This window comes from Carcharhinus amblyrhynchos, chromosome 14, assembly GCF_965287045.1.
Source record: "Carcharhinus amblyrhynchos chromosome 14, sCarAmb.v2.hapA, whole genome shotgun sequence".
In the NCBI taxonomy this organism is placed as follows: domain Eukaryota; kingdom Metazoa; phylum Chordata; class Chondrichthyes; order Carcharhiniformes; family Carcharhinidae; genus Carcharhinus; species Carcharhinus amblyrhynchos.
In genome coordinates, this window is record NC_137337.1 from 66,941,182 (window position 1) to 66,956,410 (window position 15,229).

General features: G+C 51.0%; 1 protein-coding gene across 1 annotated transcript; it reads right to left on the reverse strand.

Annotated features, from left to right (window-relative positions):
- Positions 1 to 870: 870 nt before the first annotated feature.
- Positions 871 to 2,895, reverse strand: ccdc177 (coiled-coil domain containing 177). The gene has a single exon (XM_080202044.1). The coding sequence runs from the start codon at positions 2,761 to 2,763 to the stop codon at positions 871 to 873; it is 1,893 nt and encodes a 630-aa protein (XP_080058170.1). The 5' UTR covers positions 2,764 to 2,895.
- Positions 2,896 to 15,229: the final 12,334 nt, after the last annotated feature.

Genomic DNA, 15,229 nt, shown 5'->3' on the forward strand with positions numbered 1-15,229 from the left:
TTGCGGAATCTGACCTTAAACATTCTTACCATCCATACTCACTGAGCAACATCCATTCACCGTAAATCCCAAAAAAGTCAAATGTATTGCACTCTTTGTCCGAACAAAACAGCTGTAAAAAAAACCAGCTTAAAGGATTTCCCATGAGGATCTCAGCAGTTTGAGCGAACTAGGTTAGGTCAGAGAAAATATATTCCAGTGTTTAAACAGTAACTTTTAAACTAACAAAGATCTGTGTGTCGGTCCTGTTACAAGGGATCTCTTGTCACTCCGTATAGAATGACAAATATCCCTTCCATAGCCAAGGCTGAGTAACCGCCAACCACTTGATAAAAGTTTATTTATTAGTGTCACGAGTAGGCTTACATTAACACTGCGATGAAGTTACTGTGAAAATCCCCCGCACTCTGGCGCCTGCTCGGGTACACTGAGGGAGAATTTAGCACCTTACCAGCGCGTCTTTCGTACTGTGGGAGGAAACCGGAGCAACCGGAGGAGACCCACGCAGACACGGGGAGGATGTGTAGAGTCCATGTAGACAGTGACCCAAGCCGGGAATCGATCCCTGGCACTGTGAGGCAGCAGCGCTAACCACTGTGCCAAGTTAACCATACAGAATCTGACTACACTCAAGCAAAAAAGTTACCAACTCAAGTTATTGGAATGTGTTAAAAGGCAACCGTCAATGAAAGGAACCGTCTGCCCAAGGGCTCAATTGTGCTCTGTACACGTTTAAACATCGAGCATTATGCAAGTGGTACATTACATTGAATCTCCTGAAATATAAATAGTTTTTTTAATAAAAAGGCATTCTCTCGGTTCATTCCCGGGAAGTAGCACAGAAGTCCACAAAGGGGGGTCTCGCCATGGCTACTTTTTGTCCAGGTGGGCGTGCAGTTCAGCCTCAAGGGCCATCTTGTCAAAAGTCCTTGTGTTTATTTCGGAGCGCACCTTATCCCGGATCTGGAAGGAGGCTCTGGCCAAGGAACGCGAGTTCTCCAGAGCGATCTGTCTCTCCCTGAAGATCCGTTCGCTCTTCTCCATCTTCTTGCTGATGGAGTGCTGGATCTCCCTGCGTTTGGACTCCTCGTCTTCCTCCAGCTTGAGTTTGTTGAGCCGGTGGATCCTCTCCCTCTCCACCCGGCTCTCGACGGCCCTGCGGCTGATCTGCTGGATCTTCTCCTGGGCTACCTGCGCCGCGTGCTGGATCTTCCTCTCCGCTGCCCGGGCCAGGGCTTCCAGGTGCTCCTTGTGCTCCTTCTCGTGCTGCTCCGCTGCTAACCTCGCCCTGCGGATCTGCAGTTCCTCTTTGGTGGCCCTCTCCTTCAGCTCGCGGTTCCTCTTCTCCAGCAGCTGCTCAAAGTTCTCCTGCGACCTGGCCAGCCTTTGATCCAGGGACTTCCTCAGCATCTTCCTTTCCATCTCCATTTCCTTCGTGATCTCCTTCAGGGCAGCCTCGTGCTTCAACCTCTCCACCATGTTGGTGAGCTTTTTCTCCCTCACCTGCCTCCCCTCCATCTCCATTTTCTTCTGCTTGGCCAGGCTCAACTTCTGGTGCAGGACCTGCTCCCGGAACTCCAGGTCCATCTTCATCTCCAGCTCCTTGGTCCGCAGGTGCTCCTCCTGCTGGATCTTCTTCTCCTGCGCCTCGAGCTTGGCGTGCTCCAGCCTGCCTTTCCTCTGCTGCTCCTGGTTACCCGCCAGCAGCCTCCACTTCTCCTCCTGCAGGAGGGCCTGCTGCTGCCTGACAATGGCCGCCTCCTTCTGCTCCTGGCTCAGCTTGGTGCGCCTGGCCTCCAGCCTGCTCTCCCACATCCTCTGGCACTGCAGCACCGCCCGCTGCCTCTCGCGCTCCTCCATCTCCCGCCGCGTGGCCTCCCGCCTCCGGTGCGTCTCCCACTCCACCTGGGCCCGGTGGCTCTGGTGGCTCATCAGCGTCTCCTCCTGGTGCCTGGCCAGCATGAGGGCGGCGATCTTCCTGTCCCTCTCCGACACCTCGGCGTGCCCCTTCTTCTTCAGCTCCCGCACGATCTTGGCCACTTTCTGGGTGGTCTGCGGCGAGTGGCAGAGGTCGCCCAGGCTCAGGCTTTTGCCCATGGGGGTGTGGAGGCCTGTCACCGCCTTACCCCTGGGGCTGACCTTCATCCAGCCCTGCCTGTCCTTGCAGGTGTCTCCACTGAAGGAGGAGGAGGCGCCAGAGTCGGAGGACGTGATGGTCGAGTTGCTGTCCTGCTTCTTTTGCAGGTACTCCGTGGAGTGGCTCTTGGTTCTGTTGAGGTCCAGGGCCTGGGCCCTCTTAGTCCTGGGAGCTGGGGAGGAGGGCAGGCTGTTCCGGACCGTGCTACTAGCCCTCCTCCTCCTCCTCTCCTCCCGGATTATCTTCTCCCGCTCCTCCCTGCAGTCTCGCAGCTTCCTCTGCCTCTCCCTCTCGTACACCTCGTACAGCCCCGCGGCCACCCTCATGGACCTGGCGGGGGCTTCCTTGGCAAGCTCGTTGATGCTCTTGTGGAGCAGCTCGACAGGCCGGACCCCGCAGCGGGCGCAGGCCTCCAGCGAGCGGGGGCTGGTCAGCACGTAGCGGCTGCCCTCTGCCTCGGCGCTGTTGAAGTTGTCCAGGTCCAGGCGCAACCTGGGCGAGTCCTGCCGCATCTCCGCTCCCGCCGCCAACTCGCTCCCAGCCGGTCGTGGATCCCCCTCGCCCCCCATCGCTCCGTTCACTGTCGCAGCTCCATCTCCAGCGGCACCGGTGGCTGGGTCCACCATCCCCAGGGGTGGGAGCACACGGGCTGTACACACTCAGCTGGAATAGGAGCACACGGGCTGTACACACTCAGCTGGAATAGGAGCACACGGGCTGTACACACTCAGCTGGAATAGGAGCACACGGGCTGTACACACTCAGCTGGAATGGGAGCACACGGGCTGTACACACTCAGGTGGAATAGGAGCACACGGACTGTATACACTCAGGTGGAATGGGAGCACACGGGCTGTACACACTCAGCTGGAATGGGAGCACACGGGCTGTACACACTCAGCTGGAATAGGAGCACACGGGCTGTACACACTCAGCTGGAATGGGAGCACACGGGCTGTACACACTCAGCTGGAATGGGAGCACACGGGCTGTACACACTCAGCTGGAATAGGAGCACACGGGCTGTACACACTCAGCTGGAATGGGAGCACACGGGCTGTACACACTCAGCTGGAATAGGAGCACACGGGCTGTACACACTCAGGTGGAATGGGAGCACACGGGCTGTACACACTCAGCTGGAATAGGAGCACACGGGCTGTATACACTCAGGTGGAATGGGAGCACACGGGCTGTATACACTCAGGTGGAATAGGAGCACACGGGCTGTATACACTCAGCTGGAATAGGAGCACACGGGCTGTACACACTAAGGATGTGCACACTCCTTCCTAGCGGAGTATACGGACTGCACACACACCTTCCTGGTTGGAGTATATGGGCTGCACACACACCTTCCTGGTTGGAGTATATGGACTGCACCGACACCTTCCTGGTAGGCGCACACGGGCTGTACACACACTTCCTGGTACACGGACTGCACACACACCTTCCTGGTGGAGTATATGGACTGCACACAAACCTTCCTGGTGGAGTATATGGACTGCACACAAACCTTCCTGGTAGGGTACACGGGCTGCACACACGCCTTCCTGGTACACGGGCTGCACACACGCCTTCCTGGTACACGGGCTGCACACACGCCTTCCTGGTACACGGGCTGCACACACGCCTTCCTGGTACACGGGCTGCACACACACCTTCCAGGCCGGGAGGCAGCAAGACCGCAAACCCAGGCAGAGGCTCAGGCTTTGCAGCATTGCCTCCAGACGCCCCCACGCAGAGATAATGTATTCATGGATTATATAACTTTACCAGCACAGATCGGCGAATACGGCAGCCCCTTCTCCATCAGCCGCAATTCAGAGATTGCAGGTTCAATCATCGGTATTTATACAGACGAGGAGTTGCAATTGCTCATTCGAGTGCTGCAGGATTTCCCTTCTGAGAAAACATCCATTGGCCAAGAGCTGGAAGGATCCCCGCTCACTGCTGCTGTATGTGTGTGTGTGTTGGATGCAGACTTTGAAAGCGATGTGAGATTTCATGGGATGCTCTCTATTTAAAACCTCAGTGTTATTACTGAGCTGCCGCCCTCTCCTCACCGCTTTTGTTACAGGGTAATGGATCCTCAGCCTCTCCAGCTGCTCCCAGTACCAGTCCCTGATCTCATCCAGCCTCCCCTACTCTGTTAACCCTCCCCTGCCCAATGCTTCTGGAGACTGATTCACCAAAACCTGCTCCCCCTCCCCAATCTTCCCACTCCCTCTCCTCCTCCTCACCCCCCTCCTCAGCCACCACCTCGCTCCCTCCTCCACTCCCATCCTACCCACCCTGGCCACCTCATCCCCTTCCTCCTACACCCCTCCCCAGTCATTCCTCTCCTCCTCACCCAGACCTCGCCATCTGCCTCGCTCCTCTCCCTTCATACGGTGGCACAGTGGGTTAGCACTGCTGCCTCACAGCCTCAGGGACCCGGATTCCATTCCTGGCTTGGGTCACTGTCCGTGTGGAGTCTGCACATTCTCCCTGTGTCTGCGTGGGTTTCCTCCGAATGCTCCGGATTCCTCCCACAGTCCAAAGACGTGCTGGTTAGGCGCACTGGCCGTGCTAAATTCTCCCTCAGTGTACCCTAACAGGCACCGGAGTGCAGCGACTAGGGGATTTTCGCAGTAACTTCATTGCAGTGTTAATGTAAGCTTTCTGGAATGAACATTGAGTTCAACAACTTCAGAGGATGAACTCTGTCCCACATTCACCCACTTTCCATATATTTTGTTTCACTTAATTTAATCTTATCCATCCATTTCATCAGCCTTCTATATCATTTCTATTTTTCCACTTTTCCAGCCAGTTCTCTTTGTTACGTGCCCCCCCACCGCACCACCCACCCCATCACCACCACCACTACGCTCCCCCCCACCCTCCCTCACTCTTTCAGTGCAACTGCCATATTCCTCAGGCAGTCCTTTCACAATCCGCACCTCTGTTCCACCACCCTCGCATTCTGGTCACTTCATGGATACACTCAGCACCTTCTCAGCCTTCTGTATCCTCAGGGCAGCACCGTGGCACAGTGGTTAGTACTGCCGCCTCACAGGGACCCTGGCTTGGGTCGCTGTCTGTGCAGAGTTTGCATCTTCGCCCCGTGTCTGTGTGGGTTTCCTCCGGGTGCTCGCGTTACCTCCCACATTCCGAAAGACATGCCGGTTAGGCTGATTGGCCGCGCTAAATTGCCCTTTAAAGTCCCGGGATGTGTAGGTTGGAGGGGTTAGTGGGGTAAATATGTGGGGTGATGGAGATAAGGCCTGGGTGGGATTGTTGTCAGTACAGACTTGATGGGCTGAGTGGCCTCCTTCTGCACTGTAGGGATTCTATGATTTACCTTCCTTCTGTCCAACTCCACACTCCCTCCCCTCCCCATCCCGATCGTATAAATCTTTGCTGATTCTCTTTGTTCCCAGCTCTGATGAAGAGGCATCCAGACTCGAAACATTGGCTCTTTTCCCTCTCCACAGACACTGTCAGACCTGCTGAGATTTTCCAGCATTTTCTGTTTTTGTTTTGGGTTCCGCAGTATTTTCCTTTTATCTTAACGTAAAACTCTGTCTAACTCTCCTCCTCACCCTCAGTTTCCTCCTCACTCCCTTTCTCCTCTTGCACTCACCTCCTCACTCCTTTCCCTTCACTCCCCTCCTCCTCCTGGCAGTTTATGCTTTAATGGTATAGGCTTTGTAATGAACTGCACATAATATCATATGGGGGCAGCCTGTATATTTCCACTCCCCGTGAAGGTTTGTTCCCCATTATCCATCCACCTCCCATGGTCCACACAATCCTGGAGGGGCCTTTTTGACACACACACATTCAAACATTGAAAAACAGATGTTAGACCCCCCCCCCAAGCCCACCCTGGTTTAAATGTAACCTGGGTGTTATATCTTAGCAAGTGGCATGTTGGCACAGTGGTTAGCACGGCTGTCTCACAGTGCCAGGAACCCGGGTTCAATTCCCGACTTGGGTCATTGTCTGCGCAGAGTTTGTACATTCTCCCCGTGTCTGCGTGGGTTTTCTCCAGGTGCTCCAGTTTCCTCCCACACTCCAAAGATGTGCAGGTTAGGTGCACTGGCCATGCTAAATTGTCCCATAGAGTCAGGGGGTCCAGCAGGGTAAATACATGGGGTTATGGGGATAGGGCCTGGCTGGGATTGTTGGCGATACAGACTCGATGGGCTAAAGTGTCTCCTTCTCACTATAGAGATTCTATCGCCAGAATTCTAGCACCTGGCCCGCCACAGAATCAGAGCGAGCGAGGGGCGGACAACGGAAATGTCCGTTGACCTAGGGCGGAAATTCCCGGTCTCGCTCATGAGAGGCTATAATTCCCGCTGTCGCTGCTTCTATGATTTATCACCCTTCTCTCATTCCCTTCTGCCTCACCCTCTTCCTCACCCATCAGTATCACCATCCCTCTTCCCTCTGTCTCCTCCTCCACCCTTCCCCTCCTCAATCGTCTCTATTATGACCCTCATTCCCTTCCTCTCCCTCCTCCATTAGTGAAGTAAATTATGCCAGGACCTTGCCAGCTACATCCCATAAAATAATGAGGTGCCCAAATCAAGTCGCAATCTTTCCTCAACTATCTTGCATTTTCTTTCGAAAGAAAAATACAAATGTACCTGATTTGATTTGATTTATTATTGTCACAATCGTGCAGTGAAAAGCATTGTATCTTGTGCGCTCTCCATACAAAACATACTGTTCATAGAGTACGCAGGGGAGAAGGAAAGAGAGGGTGCAGAATGTTACAGTCACCAGGGTGCAGAGAAAGAGCAACTTAATTCAAGATGCAAAAGTCCAGTGGCAGCAGGGAAGAAACTGTTCTTGAGTCGGTTGGTACGTGACCTCAGATTTTTGTATCTTTTTCCCAATGGAAGAAGGTGGAAGAGAGAATGTCCGGGCGCGCGGGGTCCTTGATTATGCTGGCTGCATTGCTGAGGCAGAGGGAAGTGTAGAGACAATGAATGGGAGGCTGGTTTGCGTGATGGATTGGGCTATGCTCACAACCCTTGGTAGTTTGTTGCGGTTTTGGTCAGATCAGGAGCCACAGCAAGTTGTGATACACCCGGAAAGAACGCTTTCTATGGCGCAACTGTAAAAATTGGTGAGAGTTGGAGTGGACATGCTGAATTTCCTTAGCCGCCTGAGAAAGTAGGCTTTCTTAGCTGTGGAGGAGCCAGGCCAGGTTGTTGGTGATCTGGATACCTAAAAACTTGAAGCTCTCGACCCTTCCTACTTTATCCCCATTTGCTGTAGACAGAACCATGTCCCCCACTATGCTTCCTGAAGTCAATGACTATTTACTTCATTTTACTGCCACTGAAGAAACGCGCAGGGCTATGATGAAACAGCAATGATACCATGGGGCTAATCGGATAGTTCCTTCAAAGAGCGAGCACATGTGATGGTTGAAGGATGTATTTTGGTCTGAATGCCAAAAGGGGAGCTCCCTGTTCCTCCCTGAGATGCTGCTGAGAGATCATTCATATCCAGAGCAGAGAGTCTCATTTCAACCTCACACCTGAGAGATGGCAGCACAGACAGTGCAGCACTCCCTCAGTACTGCCCTGGGGTGTTAGCCTGGAAGCTCTGGAGTGGGACTTGAACCACTCTTTGCCAAGTGAGGGCTGCGCCAGTGAGATTTTATTGATTTGTAATTTATACATGTTGGCCATTATAATCCTGAGCAGAACAATAGATTAGAATCACTACAGTGCAGAAGAGGCCATTCAGCCCACTGGGTCCACATTGACTCAAATCCTTTCCCCCACACGTTTCCCATGGCTAATTCCCCTAACCTACATATCTTGGGACACACTGGGAAATTTACCATGGTTAATCCACACATCTGGGAATACCAAGGGGTAATTTAGCATGGGCAATCCACCTAACCCGCACATCTTTGGACTGTGGGAGGAAACCGGAGCACCTGAAGGAAACCCACGCAGGCTGTATAGGGCATTGGTGAGGCCGCAGCTGGAGTACTGTGTGCAGTTTTGGTCGCCGTACTTACACAAGGATATTTTGGCCTTGGAGGGAGTGCAGAGGAGGTTTACTAGGCTGATACCGGAGTTGAGGGGGTTGAGCTATGAGGAGAGGCTGAATAAACTAGGCTTGTACTCGTTAGAGTTTAGAAGAATGAGGGGAGATCTCATTGAGACGTATAAGATGATGAATGGGATGGATAGGATAGAGGTGGAGAGACTCTTCCCGCTCAGAAAGGACAGTAGGACTAGGGGTCACAGCCTCAAGATAAAGGGGGGGCGGTTTAGAACGGAGTTGAGGAGGAACTTCTTCACTCAAAGGGTGGTGAATCTCTGGAATTCTCTGCCCGTTGAGGTGGTGGAGGCTGCCTCGCTAAATATTTTTAAGATGCGGGTTGATGGATTTTTGATAAGCGAGGGGATTAAGGGTTATGGGGAGAGGGCGGGAATGTGGAACTGAGACACGACAGATCAGCCATGATCTTATTGAATGGCGGGGCAGGCTCGAAGGGCTAGATGGCCTACTCCTGCTCCTATTTCTTATGTTCTTATGACACGGGGAGAATGTGCAGACTCCACACAGTCACCAGAGGCCAGAATTGAACCTGGGTCCCCGGCGCCGTGAGGCAGCGATGCTAACCACTGTGCCACCATGCCCGCCCCAGATAAGGGATAGATCAGCACCAGCCAAATCAATACCTACGATGTCAGCAAAGTATCAGAATGGAAAAACAGGAGGAAAATCAGACTGCACTCTCTTTTATTTGACATTGATCTATTTTTGGCTAAAGATAATTACAGAATGTCGATATTTTCCTGCTCTTTGCTCATCTGTGACATCAAACTCTCCATTCCAGTGAGAATACGGTCCTCACACAATGGCCTCGGAGTGTCGGCACTTACAATGCCCAATCTGTCTAACGTTGGAATGAGAAAGCGCTTTTCATGGGCTTCAGGATATCCCAAAGTGCCCTCTTGTCCATGCAGGGGAGCTTTGCAGTTTTGCCACTGTTGTGATGCTGGAAGTGGATGCAGCAGCCAGTTTGCCGCTAGCAAGGTCTCACAGGAAGTAACGTGAGCCTGGGCAGATCATCTGTTTCAGTGATGTTAGTCAAGGCAGAACTATTGATCAGGACACTGCAGGGAGAACTGTTCACCTTAAAACAGTGTCATGGGACCTTTGTATCCCAAACGTAAAAGCTAAAATCCTGTGAAGTGAAGCTTCGAAGAAGTGTCATATTGGAATTGAAACATGAACTCTATTTCTCTCTCCACTTTGATTTGATTTATTATTGTATTGGTATACACTGAAAAATATTGTTTCTTGTGCCCTTTTCAGGCAAAGCACACCATTCATAGAGAAAGAGAGAGTGCAGAATGCAGTGTTACAGTCATAGCTAGCGGGTAGAGAAAGGTCAACTTAATGCAAGGTAGGTCCATTCAAAAGTCTGGCAGCAGCAGGGAAGAAGCTGTTCTTGGGTCAGTTGGTACGTGATCTCAAGACTTTTGTACCTTTTTCCTGATGGAAGAATACGGAAGGGTGTACGTCCGGGGTGCGTGCGGTCTATAATTATGCTGGCTGCTTTCCCGAGACAACGGGAAGTGTAGGCAGAGTCAGTGGATGGGAGGCTGGTTTGTTTGATGGACTGGGCTATGTTCATGACCCTTTGTAATTTCTTGCTGAAGCTCACTGTGCTTTCTAGCTCTCGCTGTTCATATTTCAGATCTCCAACATTGGCAGTAATCTGCCTTTTATGTCTGTGTTTATTTCATTGCCACTTTACCTTGCAGAGGTTTCGCTATTCTCTCCGATGGGATTTCTATTTTTCTCTTTCATATAATCCACATTTCTACCCCTCCCCTGCTAGAATCATAGAAGCCCTACAGAGCAGAAGGAGACCATTCGGCCCATTGAGTCTGCACTGACCACAATCCTACCCAGGCTCTATCCCCATAAACACACTCATCCCTCTAACCTACACATCTCAGGACAATAAGGGACATTTTGGCACGTCCAATCAACCTAACCCGCACATCTTTGGAGTGTGGGAGGAAACTGGAGCACCTGGAGGAAACCCGCACAGACACAGGGAGAATGTGCAAACTCCACACAGACAGTGACCCGAGGCCGGAATCGAACCCAGGTCCCTGTGAGGCTGTAGTGCTAACCGCTGTGCCACTCTGCCGAAGGGTCAGATGGATTGTTTCTCTCTGCACAGATGCTGCCAGACCTGCTTGGCAGAATTCTACCGCTCACCATGGAATCAGAGCTGGCGAGTGGCGGACAATGGAATCGTCTGTTGACCTCAGGTGCGATTTTCCAGCCTCACTCGAGCGAGGACGTAAAATCCTGCCCGCTGAGTTTTCCTAGCACTTTGTGTTTTTACTTTTTGGATCACACCTGAAGGAGATGTCCCTCCTCCTCCAACAGGCCTCCCAGTTTTCCCTCCTTGAAGAGATGGATAAAATTCTAACAGGACTAAACAGTATAGATGCAGGGAGGAGGTTCCCGATGGTGGGGGAGTTCAGAACCAGGCATCACAGTCTGAGGATTCAGGGTAGACCATTTAGGACGGAGGTGAAGAGACATTTCTTCACCCAAAGAGCCTGTGGAATTCATTACCAAATGAATTGATGCCAAAACATTGAATGTATTCAAAAGGTGGCTAAATATGGGGTGATTGGGATGAAAGATTATGGGGGGAAAGCAGGATTAGACTATTCAGTTGGATGATCAGCCATAATCATAATGAATGGTGGGCAGAACAGGCTTGAAGGGCCAAATGGCCTCCTCCTGCTCCTATCTTCTATATTTCTACGTAAGGGTAGAGCTGCTCTATGAGGTGCCATCTTCCTGGTGTGACTGGCTGTGTGTGCATTGTTAGTCTTTGAATACAGCTCACCCTTCTTAACAGCATTGGCACGTGCCTGGAGGCTCCATACGGGCATCATTCACATGGACGCTCTTCCAAGTGCAGAAAGATGGCATTGCGGAATGCGCTTGAGAAACTGGCACAGAAAACCCCCGTTTTCTCATCCTTACAGACATACAATTTTGGAGGGAAAACTCCATCTCATATCCTGAGAGTGTTTAGAATCACAGAATCCCTACAGTACAGAAAGAGGCCATTCAGCCCATCGAGCCTGCATCGACCACATATGCACCCAAGCCCTATTCCCGTAACCTACATACGTACCCTGCTAATCCCCCTGACACTAAGGGTCAATTTAGCATGCCTAATCGACCTAACTCGTACACATTTCCTCCTGTGGGAGGAAATCGGAGCACCCAGAGGAAACCCACGCAGACACGAGGAGAATGTGCAAACTCCACACAGACAGTGACTCAAGGCCCGAATTGAACCCAGGTTCCTGGCGCTGCGTGCTAACCACTTTGCCATGATGCTGTCTCAACTTTGTGCAACTTTATACTTGATGGAGCAACTTCAGGGGATTTAAAATACCCTTCACCGAGTTGAGAAAAAGATACAAAAGTCTGAGGTAACGTACCAACCGACTCAAGAATAGCTTCTTCCCTGCTGCTGTCAGACTTTTGAATGGACTCACCTCGCAGTAAGTTGATCTTTCTCAACACCCTAACTGACTGTAACACACGTTCTGCACCCTCTCCTTTCCTTCTCCCCTATGTACTCTATGAACAGTATACTTTGTCTGTATAGTGCGCAAGAAACAATACTTTTCACTGCATGCCAATACATGTGACAATGATAAATCAAATCACATTATATTCTGCACCCTCTCCTTCTCCCCTGTGTACTCTATGAATGGCATGCATTGTCTGGAAAGTGCACAAGGAACAATATTTTTCATTGAATCCCAATACATGTGACAGTAATAAATCAAATCAAAAATAATCTCGTGATTAGCAAAAAACTTCTGTTGAGAGGTAATTCAGGAATAACACAGAAGTAACCGTGGTTACATTGTTTGAAATAAAGTGTGGGATTTTACAGCCTCGCTCATGCCGAAACTGAGAAATCCCACCATTGTCCGTCCCTCACCCGCTCCAATTCCCGTGGCGGGTGGGACGGTAAAATTCCAGCCATTGATCACTTCTATTCTTGTGTTGTCTGATGTTGCTGTCCTTTCTTTTAACACCATACTTTGCAATGTGTGGCAACGGGGATAGGTAAACGATGTCGGGAAGGTGAGGGAAAGAAAGAACTCTCCGAAAGGCTTTGGTTGGCCACCTTTGGAGCAGTTTCCATTCCCAACACAACCTGTGCGTGTGCGAGCCCTGCTCCATTGGTTCTTGGTGTTTGAGGGTGATCCTGCCCCCTTGTGGCCTGGAGGCCTATCATCCAGGCAGAGTGAACATATTTTTGGTTTGCAGGAACAGCGCGAGCATAGGTGGAGATGTTCTCACACTGTGAACAGAAGGATTGAATATTGTGTTACATAAGAGCCTGGGATTCAGGATGAAAGCTGTGCGTTTGATCTGTTTTGTGCTGTGGATGCAGTAAATTGGGGCGTCTAATTGCTTTCAGTCTTGACTCAATCACCCCACGCACTTTATACAAAATAAAGGAAAAAATAACTTGTATTTATTAGTTAGGGATGGGCAATGCCAGCCTAGCCAGCCTCACCCACACCGCATGAAAGATTTTTCTTCAATCGCCCATTTCACAATCTCAGAAGTTCCCAAAGCTATTTACGGCCAATGATACATTATTGAAGTATGATGAAGGAGACCATTCAGCCCATCCTGCCTGTGCTGGCTCTCCAAAGGCGCAGTACCACTTATTGCCGTTCTCCGGCCTTTTCCCCGTACTCGTGCAGACAATCGCGGTTAGTTACTGCGGTAAGGTAGAGGAAACGTGACAATTCGTGCAAAGCAAACTGCCGCAACCCACAGTGAGATGAATAACCAAGATAACGGCACGGTGACACAGTGGTTAGCACTGCTGCCTCACAGCGCCGGGGTCCAGGGTTCAATTCCTGTCTTGGGTAACCGTCTGTATGGAGTCTGCATGTTCTCCCCGTGCCTGCGTGGGTTTCCTCCAGGTGCTCCGGTTTCTTCCCACAGTCCGAAAAACGTGCTGGTTAGGTGGATTGGCCATGCTAAATTCTCTCTCGGTGTACCCGAGCAGTGTGGCGACGGGGGAATTTTCATTGCAATGTTAATGTAATGACACTGATAAAAATATATTTCCCCAGTTGGTAGCAAGGGGTCTGCACTAAACACTCTTGACCAACATCCTAGTTCCTCGACTAGAACAGATATCTCGGATTGGATTGAACCAGAATACAAGAGCTACACGACTGATGTGAGGACGTCACAAAGGGCTGTAAACAAGCTGAATCAAAACAGGAAAGGGAGAGAACAGGGCTGAAGGAAGAGTCTTTATTGCAAAGACATGTAATCAGGGGCACACCCCAGACGGGTACCTCAGCAGAACCACCAAGCAGCCACTTTTAAATCGCTGGTGATACACAGACTCGGCGTAACACCCAGGCACCGACCGTGCGCAGTGCAGGGGATACAACAAAGGGCTCATTCAACCTTCTCCACCTTCCCTTCCTGGTTCTTCTTAAAATTCGGGAGCTGTGCCGTGAGAGTGAGAATTGGCAAATGTCACTCTGTTCTTTAAGAAAGGCGGTGGAGGGGGTGGGGTTGGGGGGGGGTGGGGGAGGCTAAAAAGTCAGGAAATGACAGAGCACTCCGATGCGGGGGAGTGATTTGAATCTGTCAGCAGGGGTAGGTTGACTGAGCAATTGTGAAGTGCTTGTTGTTCAGAGAATCAGTGTGGAATTGCGAAAGGTAGCTCGTATCTGACTGGAATACAGGAAGTCGTGCAGCCTGTTGCGACATTGAGTCAGACCGTGGCTGGTCTGTATCTTAACTTCATTCATGCACTTTGGTTTTGCAATCATTAGCACCCTCGCATAACAAAGATTTATCCATCCAATATGAGATTTTCAATTGCGCCCCCAGCATTTTTGGTGGAGAGAGTTTCTGCTACCCTTTCTGTAAAAGCAGGGGTAGGATTTTCCAGCCCTTCCGCTCCATGGGATCTTTCAGTCCCACCAAAGCGCCACCATCCCCGCCGCAAAGGGTTCCTCCTAGATGTTCTTTGGGAAAGGGTTTGCCTGATCCTCTCTGGTCAGATCAGCTGAAGTTGCTGGGGACATGTTCCAGCGAGGCTGGGGCATGTGGCAAAAGCTGGCAGGAGCATCTTGCCAAGGGTGAAGCAGAAACTGGGCACGTGGGAGCAACACTCCCCTCCCCATTGAGGGCAGAACCCTGGTCACCGGCACGGGATACTCTTGGGTTTGCTGTACCTGACGCACGTCGAGCCCGTACCCTGATCCTGCGTCGCAGCAGACACCCGAGCCACCTTCAAATTCCTCTGGAAATCCAAGATGGATTGTGTCCAGAGGGATACCAGCACAAATCTCCGGTTAAGGAAGGAAAAGATTTACCCAAAGCTGCCCTCATTCTGATGGCCACCTTTGTGTGCGGCTGCACCAAGCTGTATGTGGAGCCTCAGTACACAAACACCAAGTAAAAGTTTTTTTAAAGTTTTAAAGTTTATTTATTAGTGTCACAAGTAGGCTTGCATTAACACTGCAATGAAGTTATTGTGAAAATCCCCGAGTCGCAACACTCTGACGCTGTTCGGGTACACTGAGGGAGAATTTAGCATGGCCAATGCACCTAACCCACAGGTCTTTTGGACTGTGGGAGGAAACCGGAGCACTCGGGGGAAACCCACGCAGGGAGAGCATTCAGACTCCACACAGACAGTGACCCAAACCGGGAATCAAACCTGGGTCCCTGGCGCTGTAAAGTAGCAGTGCTAACCACTGTGTCACCGTGTCGCCCTAGTGTCTCTACATGCTGAGGTTCTCTCTGTCCCTGGATGTTCTGAAGGATGGATCTGGCCACGTTGCTGGGGAATGATCCAAGTAGTTGCACTGTGCCGTATCCCCCATCCCTCATGGAAAACTTTATTCAGTAAAACACCTTTGATCAGAAGTCCATCAAGCACTGGGCGACACATAACATCCTGGAGACCCTGAGGCAAAAGGAGATGGTGGATCCTGCCAGATGGTTCCCTGAGCA